The sequence below is a fragment of the Peromyscus californicus genome, unplaced genomic scaffold, assembly GCF_007827085.1.
Source record: "Peromyscus californicus insignis strain IS unplaced genomic scaffold, ASM782708v3 Scaffold_18__1_contigs__length_77618521, whole genome shotgun sequence".
NCBI lineage: Eukaryota > Metazoa > Chordata > Mammalia > Rodentia > Cricetidae > Peromyscus > Peromyscus californicus.
In genome coordinates, this window is record NW_026294480.1 from 55,238,419 (window position 1) to 55,253,286 (window position 14,868).

General features: G+C 41.8%; 1 protein-coding gene across 10 annotated transcripts; it reads right to left on the reverse strand.

The window, feature by feature from the left end:
* Positions 1-2,332: 2,332 nt before the first annotated feature.
* On the reverse strand, positions 2,333-14,868 carry Ankra2 (ankyrin repeat family A member 2). 10 transcript variants are annotated; one of them, XM_052743473.1, is made up of 11 exons: positions 14,812-14,868; positions 14,270-14,364; positions 13,874-14,120; positions 11,595-11,975; positions 10,508-10,666; positions 8,579-8,644; positions 5,455-5,552; positions 4,611-4,736; positions 4,050-4,116; positions 3,239-3,319; positions 2,333-2,711 (listed from the first exon to the last, which is right to left on the reverse strand). In XM_052743473.1, the coding sequence occupies exons 4-11, from the start codon at positions 11,881-11,883 to the stop codon at positions 2,656-2,658; spliced, it is 942 nt and encodes a 313-aa protein (XP_052599433.1). In that variant the 5' UTR covers positions 11,884-11,975; positions 13,874-14,120; positions 14,270-14,364; positions 14,812-14,868; the 3' UTR covers positions 2,333-2,655. The 10 variants fall into 10 exon arrangements, with proteins under 10 accessions (XP_052599433.1, XP_052599432.1, XP_052599426.1 ...); XM_052743472.1 differs by lacking the exon at positions 14,812-14,868 and adding an exon at positions 14,533-14,804; XM_052743466.1 differs by lacking the exon at positions 14,812-14,868 and adding an exon at positions 14,477-14,804.

The window sequence follows — 14,868 nt, forward strand, 5'->3', positions numbered from 1 at the left end:
GAGGAAAGAAAAAAAGGGTTTTCGTGCTCTGTGTCAAAACATCACTGTCTTCATCTCTTGTTCATCTCTTGTGTTGTTGATTCTAATTCCATTTCCCTGAAGACACTGTTCACTTTCTTCCACCATTAGCCTGGTTTATGTAACCCAGGGCTGGAGCCAAGTGTTTGTGATATGAAATACAATTTTATTTAAAATAAATGGAAACAATTTGAAAAAAAATCATGCTCAAAAGGCTGAGCAAATAGCATGTGCAAGGTCCTGGGTTCCGTCCTTAACAACAAACAAACAAACAAACAAACAAACAAATAGGGAGAGAGAGCAAGTTCTTGGTTTTTTTTTTAAAACCTATGGCTCTCTGTGCATCTCTGTAACTGAGAAACATCTTTACCTATCACTGAAGTATAATGTATTTCCTAACTCTAAAACCTATTAATGCACTTGAGTATGTCTCTGATATTAAAAGAACAGTATTCTAATTGACTTGTAGAGAAAATGGGAGGAATAACTGCTTAGAAGTGACGCTTCACCTTCCCACTAGTGAAATGCTGTGAGGGTAAACATTCCAGATAGTTCACATTTTTGTGGAAAGGCCTCCAAGACTCATTAACAGCCTTGCTATCTGAAATAGGTTTTCACCCTCAGGGGAGACACTGGCAGACTGTTCACGAAATAACCACGGAGTGCTACAACACAGGCTTCTACCTGTCCCGGGCTCACTATTGCTCTGCCTTTACTGGAAGTGCACCTGAAGGTTCTGTTCGAGGCCCGGAACCTCTAAATGGAGCCCTGTAGAAAGCCTGCAGAAGGGTGTCCCAGACCCCACCACTGATGATATCAGTGATAGACTCCCGGACACCATCCCTTGAACAGCTTTTACACTCCATAGCAGGTCGAGCTGGGCAACCTGAGTTCAATCCTGGAACTCACACGGTGGAAGGAGAGAGCTGACTCTTGTAAACTGTCCTCCGACCTTTAAATGTGAGTCATGGTACATGTGCGTGCTTGGGAGCACATGCACCTATCTTTCCAAATAAATAAATGTAAAAGCTAAAAGAAAGGAAGGCAGAGATCTTTTAGCACACTGTGCAGATCTCAAAGAAAAGAGGGATTTAGGCTGATGAACTGATACGGTGGCACAATGTGGAAAGAATTCCTTGGGCTTAGGGCCCTAACCTGGAATAGAGGAACAAATAATGCAGGGTTCAGAAGCCCTGCACTTTGTCCCGAAGACTGCTGAGCAGAAACTCATTGTTTTGACCTTATTTCTTAGGTCATGGAAAGCTCTGGATTTCTGAAAAAAAAAAGTGAGGCTTGTAAGCAGGGAGCCAGAGCAACCAAAGACGTGCTCAGAGGCCCCGATGAAAGGATAAAGGGAACTTTAGTTCCGTGTCCTTGTCCAGGAGTGGACTTGGCAAGGACAGTGTAGGGCTGGGACAGTGCCTCCTCCAAGAGTCAAGGTTGCAGTTTCGGGGGAACCAATTCTTCCCGCTGGGCTGTGGTTATGAGTCCTTAGACAGCTGTGTCTGAGGTATCTATCCCATGTTCTTTGCCAACATTGTCAGACTTTGTTTTCTCCTGACCTTGGCTACCCCTGCCCCCCCCCCCCCCCCCCCCCCCCCCCGCCCCAGAAAACAGTATATATGATGTTTGCTTGGCATATAAGCCACCAGCTTGTGCAAGACCTCCTGGTCCCAGCCACTGCTTTTGGCTTATTGAGCTGTCTTCTCTGTTTCCCATCCCTGGTCTTCCCAATCAACAATACCTTGCCGTTTGGAACCCTGGTTCCTGCTGGTTGGGGTCATTTGTACAGTTAAATTGTCGTATGGATGTAAACAATCAGGCCCAGGGTAGGTGAGACAACTCAGCAAATAAGGACATTTGTCACCAAGACTGAGGAGGAGTTCTCAGAACTGACCTTTTTGTTGTTGTTGTTTTTTTTGTTTTTTGTTTTTTCGAGACAGGGTTTCTCTGTGTCATTTTGGTGCCTTTCCTGGATTTCACTCTGTAGACCAGGCTAGCCTCGAACTCATAGAGATTCGCCTGCCTCTGCCTCCCGAGTGCTGGGATTAAAGGCATGTGCCACCGCTGCCCAGCAATAAATCTTTGTTGATAAATTTGTAGAACATAAATGATAAACTGAAAATTTTGGAGACATCTGTGATAAGCATATAATCAAAGAGCCAGAATGCAAACAGACAGAAAGAGTATTTTATTTAAACATGACTTTGTAAACCATCACACTGTGGACTTTTGAATTCAACAAGAACATCCCCCGCCCCACCCACCCCACTTACAGTGAGCCTTGTGCAAAGTCAAAGAGTTAATACAGGAATGAAGATAAACAAGGTAGAATTTATTTCTCAAAGTGTCAAACTGTGGTACTTGATACAAAGACACATAACCACCTGTACCATAAAAGTTTCCATGCCATAAAACATTAATTTATAACTTTAAATATATAGTAAAACACATTTATTTAAAAAAATCAGGATTAATTTCATTATAAACCAGTGAATTATCCAGAGGAATAATTATTAAAACTCACTAAAAACCAGCAAATATTGCAACCGAGGTAACAATTTACATGTAAACAAACTATCATTTGTAAGGACCGAGGAGTGAAGAGAAGGGCAGATGCATTGTCTGAGCGCTGCGTCACTCCTTGATGTTCTGAAGGAGCTTCAGCAGATGGGACTCAATGACCTGCTGAACTGCAAAGACAGGCCACCAAGGTCACAGCACAGAAACCAAGCAAAACCAACAAAGTGAAGAGCCCAAAGTACAACATTGTTATATAAATTATTTTTTATGAAAACGTGTTTGAGCCGGGTGGTGGTGGCGCACGCCTTTAATCCCAGCACTTGGGAGGCAGAGTCAGGTGGATCTCTGTGAGTTCGAGGCCAGCCTGGTCTACAGAGTGAGTTCCAGGAAAGGCGCAAAGCTACACCGAGAAACCCTGACTCGAAAAACCGGAAAAAAAAAAAAAAAAGTTTGAAAATCTTGCAAATACTGCCCACTTTTCCTCCAGAAACTATTTGAGTTTACGAAAAAGTACAATAAATGAATTCATTTCTTAACTTTATAGGAATCTGTTTACTTTGCACTCCACTAAAGCATATGTCTGGCGTTAGGATAACACAATGTTTTACACATGAAACAATGAAAAAGGTTTGGACTCCAGCATGTACTATAGATGAAGGTTTCCTAAAATGAACCCTGAGAGTTCTGAAACACTCACCACTTCTGTAGCCCAAAGCTACAGCTAAATCCATAGAGTTGTATCCAGAGTCTGTTTCAATTGTTGGGTCGGCTCCATTTTCTGTATCAAAACAGAAAAATCTATATAAAGAAAATGCGAATGCAAATGTCTGTCTATTCCTGGCTCATATGCAAATGGCTGAACAGATTGTCAGCCAATCTGGAGGCTATTTTGAACATGCTCACACAAAGACTGAGCACATGGGATACTCAGAGTTCATTTGGTGGGCTGGAGAGGATACCCAACCGTCTCTAGAGCAGTTGAAACTCATAAACAACTGGACAAAACATTTTTTTTTGAGTTTTTTTTATTTTATAATTAATTTAATTTTACATATCAGCCACAGATTCCCCTGTCCTTCCTCCTCCCACCCCCAAGCCTTCCCCCCTAATCTGCTCCCCATTCCCACTTCCTCCAAGGCAAGGTCTCCCCTGGGGAGTCAGCCCAGCCTGATAGATTCAGTTCAGGTAGGTCCAGTCCCCTCCTCCCTACACCAAGGCTGTGCAAAGTTGGACAAAACTTATATATGAAGACACTGTGTCCAGAGAACACCAGAGTAGAGTCAAAGGTGACCTCTGATGTGAGCAAGTGGGAAGGGCAAAAGCTTCAAGTGCAGAGGCGGAGTGTGAGGGAACCGCCTCTCTCAGGGCAGCCCTGTGGTAACGAAAACCCAGGGGCGAACGCCAGCAGGGTCATACAACCTAACAATGGATAAGCTCTCTTGACAGGGAAATTTAAACTAAACGCTCACAGGGCTCCTTCTAAAAAATGACTATGTTCACCTGCTTACCTAACAGCATCTTTACACACTTCACGTGATTCCCATGGACAGCATAAAGCAAAGGTGTTCCTCCGTTCTGAAGAAGGAAAAGGTCATCATCATTTTTCACTGAGCAAGAGTCAATCAAATGCTGCTATGAAACTGGGCATGTTTTTAAAATAATATTAATATTAATATAATATGATTAATAATAATATTTTGTGAAAAATATTTAAGTCACAAATAATTGAATTTATGACATTAAGTTGTTCATCTTAAGTAAGTACATTTTTCTTTCAAGTCCTTAATAAAGTTTATATCTCCCTGAAATCAATTAAATCCTAACAATTATTACAATAATTGTATTTAATTAATTAGTTAATTTTTGAGGCAGGGTTTCAAGTAGCCCTGTGGCCTTGAAGTATTCATGAGGCCAAAGATAACCTTGACCCTCCTGTCTCGACCTCCTGGGAGCTGTTGCTGACCACCAAGCAGTTTACAGGGCACTGGGGATTGAACACAGGGCCCATGGCGCTGGCCAGCACTCTAACAACTGTTACAACAGTTTTAAAGCCAATGTTGTGGACTCACCCAGTCATACTCATTTACATCAACTCCACAGTCAAGCAGCATTTTGACAATATCTGTGTAGCCTTTACTACAGGCCAACGACAGGGCACTTTCTCGACCTTTTCCTAAAAGCTGGGGATCCGCACCCTGTCATGGAAGGGAACATAGGGGACTTTCAATGAACTTAAACAAGAACATTTGTCTTTGTCAATATGATTACAGTTTAACACTGAGGTCAGGCCACGTTCTAGGGTTAACGAGGAAATAACAAATGTGATGGATGTGTTTGTTACCAAAACGGCCTGGATGCCTACCTTCCCCCTCCCTCCAGCTGCCTCAATCCTCATTCTCCTTCACTCTGGCAAAGGCCCAGTGGACAGCACTCCTCCAGGAGCCCTTCCCTCCAGGACCTGTGGACAGCACTCCTCCAGGCCCTGTGGACAGCACTCCTCCAGGACCCGTGGACAGCACTCCTCCAGGCCCTGTGGACAGCACTCCTCCAGGCCCTGTGGACAGCACTCCTCTAGGCCCTGTGGACAGCACTCCTCCAGGCCCTGTGGACAGCACTCCTCCAGGACCCGTGGACAGCACTCCTCCAGGACCTGTGGACAGCACTACTGTTCCTGCTCCACTCAGAGGGGCTGGACATTCAGCTAGCTCTTCTCCCCGTTTCCTGTATGATGACCATTGCTTTCCCAGCTAGACCCAGGCTCCACAAGAACATCAAAGGTCGTCATTGATTTTGTACCCCCCATAAGTATGTCTAGTTGGCTGCAGATATTAATATGCACTGAAGACTTAACTGAGCTCAAGGCACTACACACACACACACACACACACACACACACACACACATTTTCCTTACATTCTGAAGTAGGAACTCTACCACAGCTATTTGCCCGTGTGCCGCAGCCCACATCAGGGGAGTGAATCCTTCTTCATCCGTGTGATTGATAACATTTTCTATTTAAAAGAAAAGCACTTTCTTGTGATCTAATTTAACAACCACATATTAATATCACTTTGAAAGCACTGGTATTCTAAAAACTTATGACTCAATGAAGTTCAATGAGATGACTTTTGTTTACTGAAGTCTGGATGAGATGTTGTGGTTTTCAGTCTGGACATATTAAAATGTGCCTCACGGCACAAAGCTGGGTGGGTTCATGGAACACATTCTGTAAAGTATAAACTGCCACACACAGTATCATGTTAGGTACAAGGTTGGCAACACTGGTCTCAGGGACAAGAGACTTAAGGTAGAATCTTGGTCCTTTCATTTTCTAGTGGTTTGGGTCTGGGCAGGTGACTTAATTTCTGCTAAACACAGATCAATAGCTTGCTTATCTCAACACATACTTGGGAAGATCACAACAAATGGATACACAATAGCCCTTAGCATACTTGAATGTAGACTTAAAAAACTTCAACAGCTTACAAAAGCTGCCTTCCACTCTAGCTAACTTGCAGCCTGTGATTTTCCTTCATTCCTGAAGTTGCTGGCATAATATGCAGACTGGATAATCTGAAACAGTATCGCACAATTCTACCTTGAACCTCATTTTAGTCCCTGAACGTAGCCTAACAGTTATAAACTGCACAGCTTTCCCCCTAAACTTATTAGGTAGGTTGAACATGAAATTTCTACTTTTTAAAAAATTTATTTTTATTTTTTAATTATGTATGTGTTGGGTGGGGTTTGGGTGCATGTGAGTGCAGTGTTTGTAAAAACCAGGGGCTTCAGATTCCCCTGGGGTTACAGGTGGGCACAAGCCAGCTAATGTGGATGCTGGAACTCGAACTTGGATCCTCTACAAGAGCAGCACCAGTGCTTAGGTTCTGAACCATCACTCCAGCCCTCAATATTTAAATATAAACAGAAATACATCCAAGTCTTATGAAAATAAAATTCTTGGATCATGCTCCCTGTAATCAACAATGATGGGACACCTACATTTAAAAAAAAAAAAATAAAAGAGCAACAGATGGGACTGGAGAGATGGCTCACTGGTTAAGAACACTAGCTGTACTTTCAGAGGACCCGGGTTCAATTCCCACCACCTACATGGCAGCTCACAACTGTCTATAACTTCGGTTCCAGGGGATCTGACACCCTCACACAGACATACATGAAGGCAAAACACCATTACCATAAAAAAAAGCAACAGTTTTCTTACTCTTTATTACACTAAAAGTATTTCATATGCATCAAAGATTATAAAAAAGGAAAACTACATAAGTTCCAGCATAACAATGGGTGGTTTCTTTATAATCCTAGAATGGGGAATCTTTTCTAAGCAGGACATAAAACTTCAAAGTCAAAAAGGACACAAATTTACAATAAAAAATCTGAAGAGGTCACCCCAAAACGGAGAAACTGGGGAAACTATCTGCATGAAACAACAGAAGTTGGTTTCTTTCACTTTGGAGTTTCTATGACACAAATATACTGTAGGCAGTTCAGACAAGAAACTCAAAGGGCTTGTAACTTAAACATAGCAATGGAATTTCTGTGAGGTACCACTTTCCCCCACAGATTAGTAAGAATAAAGTCCCACTGCGCCCACGACAGTTTGGGGAAACTGCAACTCTAACGCTAACGTGAGGACAAACAAGAAGGCAGAGGCCCAGGAGTGCTCTGTGGTAGAGCACTGGCCTGGCACAGTGTGAAGAGCCGACTCAACCCTCCCCACGGCAAAGGTCATCTGTTTGCGACCTGGCACACCGACATATGAAAACGTACTCAGTGGAGAGAAAGAATGCAGAGACCGCCAGCACACATCTGTAACCCACCAGATGAGCAGTTGGGAGCACAAACAGAAATCACGGCATAGACATGCGCACTACAGTGACAAAGTATACAACGGCTGGGCGTAGAGGTGCATGTCTGTGATCCAGCACCCAGAAGGTGCTGTCAGAGGAGACAGGACTGTGAGTTTGAGCAACATAGTGAGACTCTCTCTCAATAAAAAAGATCTTGGGGCTGGAGAAATGGCTCAGTGGCTAAGAGTACTTCACTGTTCTTGCAGAGGACCCAGGTTCCCAGCATCCACATGGTGGCTCGAACCATTCTAACTCCAGTTCCTGAGGATCCTCTTTTAACCTCACAGGCACCAGGCATGCAAATGGTACACACACACATACAGGCAAAACATGCACACTCATTAAAAAAAAAATTTGGTATGCTTTAGAATACTCTCCAAAATATTAAATGAAAACAGACACACTGCAGTGTATGTAACATTTTCTTGCTTGTGTACCTAACAAAAGCACATGCATATTCTCAAATATAACCATAAATGGAAATGTTTTCTAGAAAAATTTCCTGAAAACACAAAAAAAACTTACAATGCGGGGGCTGGAGAGATGGTTCAGTGGCTAAGAGCACTGGCTGCTCTTCCAGAGGATCCGGGTTCAATTCCCAGCACCCCCACATGGCAGCGTATAAGTGCCTGTAACTCCAGTTTCAGGGGATCTGACAACTTCACACAGACATACATGCAGGCAAAACATGAATGCACATGAAATAAAAATAAATAAATAATTTAAAACACCCTTACAATGTTTGTTTTGGGGAAAAGTAAAGGAAGCTAAAACTTTAAATCAAATGATTTTATTTGTATGGGTGTTGTGCCTTGTGTGTATATACACATACAACATGTGTACCTGGTGCTCTTGGAGGCTAGAAAGAGGGCATCAAATCCCCTAGAGTTACAGATGGTCATGAGCTGACATATGGATGGCAGGAACTAAACTTGGTCCTTTGGAAGAAGAGCTAGTGCTCTTAATCTCAGAGCTATCCTAAGGCCTCAAATTTTATAGTTTATATTACTTAAACATTTTCTTTTTGCTATCCATTGGGTTATGTGTTTGGTGAGATTATATGACTTCTTTTGTCTTTTTAGTTTCCTAAACAAAAATAAAACAGTAACAAATCTAATAAATTCAAATGAATATTTAAAATATAATACTTCAAACTAGGCTATTACCTTGTTCAATACGAGTAGCCAGGTAGAGCATTTCTCCCTGAGCTGCCAACTGGTGAACAGACAAGGCTGAAACAATACAATGATAAAATTATTCACGTGCACCTTGTGGATACACAGCTATTGTCCCATGGTAAAGCCGGTGTCTTTTCCAAAACAAAACCAACCTTATCATTTAAACCTAACAAAGTACCCCAGTATTACAGGTAGTGTTCTCTGAGAACTGACTCATATGATATGACATCTGCAAATTACTATTTGGGGGCAAAATTTATCCTAAAGAGTGAGTAAGGTACTTAATTTTTAACATGCTACTTCCATATCCAAACTTATGAAGGAGGCCCCAAAAGACACATTCCTTTTAGTTTTCTTAGTGGTTCCACTGAAGAACTAACTTGTTTTTCCTGAGAGAGGGTCTCGCCATGTTGCCCAGCCCAATGCTGAGCATGTAGGCTCAAGCAACCCTCCCACCTTAACCTTCTGAGTGGCTGAAACCACAGGGGTATACCACTACTCCCCAGCCCTTTAAACTCTAAGTACACGTATTTTTAAATTTATGCAACTGGGTATTATGCCTGCAGGGCCCATATAGGCCAAAGAGGGCCTCAGATCCCCTCTATTTGGAGCTACAGGTTGACAGCCGAGTAAGTGCTGGGAATTCAACCCCATGACCTCTGGAAGAGCAGCCAGTGCTCTTAACTGCTGAGCCATCTCTCCAGCCCCCTACATATTTTTGAGGTTGGATGGGTTTCTTAACATTAGAAATGAGTTCATAAATTGAAAACTGGCCTTGCAAGATTCGTGTGTGTGTGTGTGTGTGTGTGTGTGTGTGTGTGTGTGTGTGTGTGTGTGTGTGTGTTAATGTATTGGGGGAGGGGGTACGTTTAATTTTAAAGACAGTCTCATTATTGTCCTCCTCATTGTCCTCCCTCATTCTCCTGAGTTCTGTGATTCCTGATTCTGACGTGTTGAGGCTAATCAGCCTGTTAACTGGCTAGCTGATTAAGCATTTTTATTCATAACATGGGGGACAGTCTTTAGCTCTTTATTTATTTATTTTTTTTCAGCAGAGAAGTTCTATGGTTGGAATATTGTAAGACAATCTCTTTGAGAAGCACCTTTAAATAATACTGCCTTCAGAGGTATGATTGGGAAGTCTTAATCCATACAAGCAGCTGTGAAGCACAGGCATCTAAGTAAGCTAGAACTGGCCCACAGGTGGGATTGGGATGCTAGAGAAGAGTCTCCCGGCATAAGTGCTGCAGTCCGCAATTCTGAAGTCGGAGGGATTTCAGATTTCACCAGGCTTTGGAATGCAGACACGTTCCCACTACAGTGTCAAATGCCGTTACTATCATCTAACCGTTAGCTGGTTTCCTCTCATTCAAATACTCACGCTTCATTGAACACTTGTTAGCTTAGGCAGAGAAACTTTATATCCTATATAATGACTTTACAGTCAAAGTTCTTTAAAGGGTGATTTCATATTTATATACTAATGAAACATTTCAGTAGAAATTACTTAGTTTCTAAGTACAAAATATTTCTTGATCAGTGAAATAATGTAAGTACATATTTACAATAATTATGTTCATATATAAGTTAAACATGAAACTCTAAGAACACACAAACATTGATATCTTAACTTGTAAATAATTCACAGTAACTCACTTCTTTATGGTAAAACAATACTGGTTTTAATAATATTTTAAACTGTATTTGTCCTCATAGAGGTATAATAGGAAACAGTCAAACATAAAAACACATGAAAAAGTTTCAACTTACTAAAGTGATTAACATATCATTTAAGCTTTCAAAACTGGAATGTTTATTTAGTGAAACTAATATTTCAAAGCCAAACTCCTAATTTGTAATTGCATTAGCTAATTACACCAGCAGTAATATTTCAGTCCATTCTTAGCGCATACTTACAATTTGCTAACAGAGGTGTGGTAGAGACTTCATTTCCCCTGTGCTTGTTGGTGAGGGTAGTTGACTGTTTTATGGGTGAGAAATGTTTTGTTGTAGAGGGGGTGTAGACATGCCTTACTTGAATTCCAGGAGAAGGAGATGTATGGATATTGCACTCAGCTAAATAAAACAAATTAAAATAGTATTTTAATGACAAAGCTTTCTAAATAAAAGTGTTAATGTTCACATGAAGCAATGTATGATGTTTAACAGCTTCAATTAAAGTGTTTATCAGGTGATACCAATTTTGTATAGTCTGTACTACTACAGTGTAAGTTCTACAAAGAAAATTATTAGTGTTGAAAAATTTTATTGAGACTAGTTTTAATATTAACAGATTACAAAGTAACTTTAAAGCATGTTGACAGATCACTGAATTAAAGTAGTAGAAGTAGATATAAATTAGTCACAAAACAGGAGATATTAAAATAATTTTGTAAAAGAAAAGAAATATTTTTCTATTATTTAAAAAGATACAACTAGGCTGGGCGGTGGTGGCGCATGCCTTTAATCCTAGCACTCAGGAGGCAGAGGCAGGTGGATCTCTGTGAGTTCCAGGCCAGCATGATTTATAGAGCTAGTTCTACGGCAGCCAGAGATACACAGAGAAACCCTGCCTCAAAAAACCAATAAATAGACAGACAGATAAATAGACAGACAGACAGACAGATACAACTAAGAATAACCAAATTAGCAAAATTGTAATAAAGACGAGGCAAATATTCTATTTATTTATTAAGACAGGGTCTCACTATGTACCTTTGGATGGTCTGGAACTCACTATGCAGACTAGGCTGGCTCTGAATTCTCCTGCCTCGGCCTCTCAAGTGTTGAGACTAACTAAAGGCATGCATCACTATACTGGCTTAGACAAGAAATATTTTTTAAAATTAACAGAAATTTAATGTTGGTTTCTTTGAGATTCTAGAAAATCTTTCTAAAAGATGACTTTCAAGCTTTTCCTCAACTCTGATCTCATGACAGAGAAAAACAGAACAAAATCAGACAAATGAAAGTGAATGTAGGGAGTTGTACCATAACTTTCAACCTTTAAATAAGACAGACGCCACCTCCAGGTCAGAGTTAACTTGATCTTGAATATTTTTACTATCCTCTTCATTTAAGGACTTCACAAATCGAGAACATACGTTCATATCAAATCGGTTTGGCAATATGAATTTCATTCCCATGCCAACACCCTGAGCTGACGCTTCTTCTGCATTGGGGTCCAGCTGGTGCTCTATTTTGATGTCTGGCATGCCAGGGAGACTATAACTGCTGGGACACTCTTCCACGATCAGCTGGGCCCCAATGTCCAGGTTTGCCGACGTAGCCATGGTTTTAATAATTAAAACATTTCTTCATGGCTTCCTCTTGGCTTTTCAAGGGTGTTTTCCAGTGTATTCTTGGAATTGGGTTATTAAAGTATCTGAAAGAACAAATTTAGAAAATTTGAAGTAGCATATTAACTTATGTAAATGTATACACGCAATCACTTTCAACCACACAACCAAACAGTGCTCTTTTAAACCTCTATAACAGAAAGTACACAGTATTCAGAGGTATAATCTGCCTATAAACTCAAGCTTTGCCATTCACTAGCTGTGTGATGTGTATGAGTGAACCTGAGAAAGTCTTGTCTGTAAAAAGAGATCTCGTCATTAATTTACAGGATCTTGGCAAAGGACAAAGGAAATACAGTACGCCTCCATCACTACGTTCCAACACATTTCCTATATCTGACTACTGCTTAAAGATCAGGCTCATGTTAAAACAATAAGCTAGTATTTGAGATTCATTTTTAAAAAATGCTGTTCCTTGTAAGTGGCTCTCGGTTTGAACTGAGATATAACCAATTTGTAGCCAAGTTGATTAGCACTGCTTTCAGTAATACCCATGATTCAGCAAAGCACTTCACAAAATTTACTTTAAAAATTAGTTATTACACTTATCTATTTTGTTTGCACGTGTGTGGGAACACATGGACCACAGCAAGCATGTAGAAGTCAGAGGACAAATTTTAAGAGTTGGTTCTCCCTTCCATCATATGTGTCTCAGGGACTGAACTCAAGTCATCAGGCTTGGCAGCAAGTGCCTTTACTCACTGAGGCATCTCTCTGGATCTACAAAATTTATTTTTGAAGAATCAAAAGTATATTTGTCAGCTTTTACTCGGAGTAAGCATAAACAATTTGATGTAATTTAATAAAAAATAAAATATGTAGATTATGTATTGGTATCACAGGATATATGATAGTCCCAAATATGTAGTTCCTTGAAACAGGAAGAAATGAACATCCAGTTAATTTTTGTCATGTGACAGCATATTGCACGTTGGACATTTTGAAAGGGTACCGGGTGAGCAATGATCACTTGGAAGTAAGAGAAAAATGAATTGGTGCCATATGACCTCTGTTCAGAGTTTTAAAATAATTTCAAAAAATTGATCCTGTTGGGCATGGTGGAGCACTAGAGAGCAGAAGAAACAGTCTTCCCCAGAGATGAGCATACCAACTAGTTATGTAATACCAAATAGTCCTGAAAATATACATATAAGCAACATTATAAGAGCCAGGTGTGGTGGCACACACCTTTAATCTCAGTCAGCAACAGGTGGATTTCTGTGAGTTTGATGCCAGCCTGGTCTACATAGAAAGTTCTAGGACAATCAGAGCTATATAATCAAGAGACCCTATCTCAAAAAAAAAAAAAAAAGAAAAAGAAAAAGAAAAAGAGAAAGAAAAAAAAAATCCCCTGCTCTATCAACTCCAACACTGTGGCCATTAAATAAGCGGCAACAGAATTCCAAACTTCCAGGGGAGAGAGGCAGACACACGATAGTCCGGAAAAAGTATCGCATAACGAAGTCGTTACATTTTGTCAGAAGACAACAGGAACAAAAAGTTAGTTCAGTGACTCAATGAGAGACGGAGGAGTGGAGAAAAGACTGGGTCTTTAAAAAGACACAGCACGAAGAACCATTTTGTCTAGGCATGGGGCCAGGTGAGAGCTACTCCCCTTCCCCCTCCCAGCTCTCTGAGGGGATGTCAAGTGTCTCTTTTAACGCTTGCTATTCTCTTGACCGCTTCCTTTCAGCTCCCACTAAGGGGAAAAACTGGCAGAGGGAGACCACTTTTTTTAAAAATTTTTTAAATTTTTGAGACAAGGTCTCACTTTGTATTCGAGCTCGCTAAGTACAGGCGGCTGGTCTAGAGCGCACTGTGTTATACCTACGTGCCTCTGCCTCAGGAGTGCTGGGATTAAAGGCGCGCACAACCACACCTGGCCAAGACCACTCTTTTAGTTGTCACCTCACACAAAACCTACCTGGTGCCCCATAGCTATTTTCTGATCTTAATTGGAACAATTTTTTTTTACATTTTCTTTCTCACGTTTTCTAATTGGATCTGGTTCTCTATTCTCAACACCTGCTAATTAGATGCGCTGGACACACACACTGTATAAATTTCCCAAGACTCAATCCTTTTATAAAATGGTGTAAAAATAGTCATCTCCAATGTTCTTTGCAGCCCCTACAGAACATGTCAAGGTTTTGATATACGGAATTACCACTCTGTGAAGAAAGAACAGCAAATGTAGGGGGAGACGCTTGGCTAGACTCCACTCTAGGGAGAAGGGAAGACTGCTGATATGCCAAAACGTGAAGTGCAGGAGAGGGGAAAGCGGACAGCGACGAGAGCGTTAACATAAAGGTCGGCTCACCTGCCAGAGCTCAGGGAAGGTTAGAGAGTCTAAATGCCGGCAGCGGGCACCCACCCAGGGGAAGCTAATCGTTCTTCCTGACTCTTGAAATTGTCCTACGAGAGGAGAAAGGTGCTATTAAAAAAACAACACAAAACTGCAAGACGTCTCACAAGCGACAGGTGTCCCGGCGGGCCTTCCCGCTCTGCCGCCGCAGGCTCCACTCACTCGAGCGGCGAGCGGATCCCGGGACCGGGGACCGTCCGGCGGGTGGCACGACCCACCCGAGACCGCAGGGGCGGCTCCAGCCCGGCCAGGGCCAGCAGCGGATCGGTGGAGGTCCTCAAGCCCGGCCTGCTTCGGGCCGAGACGTCACTTCCTATTTTTTTTTTTTTTCCCTCTTCTGGAACAAGCCCAGAGCGTTCAGCGAAGACGAGACGACTTCGAGAAATTTCTTCGTTTCTCCGGAGCTCCGTAGCCCATGCTCGCAGAGAACTAAGGGTCACCTCAGTTGCGGGTCACCCGAGAAAAGCCCACGGCCCCTCCCCGGCTGCTCCACCTACCGGGGCCCTTCCTCGTAGTTCTCGGCGGCGCACGGCTTCTGCACATGCGCCGTGACG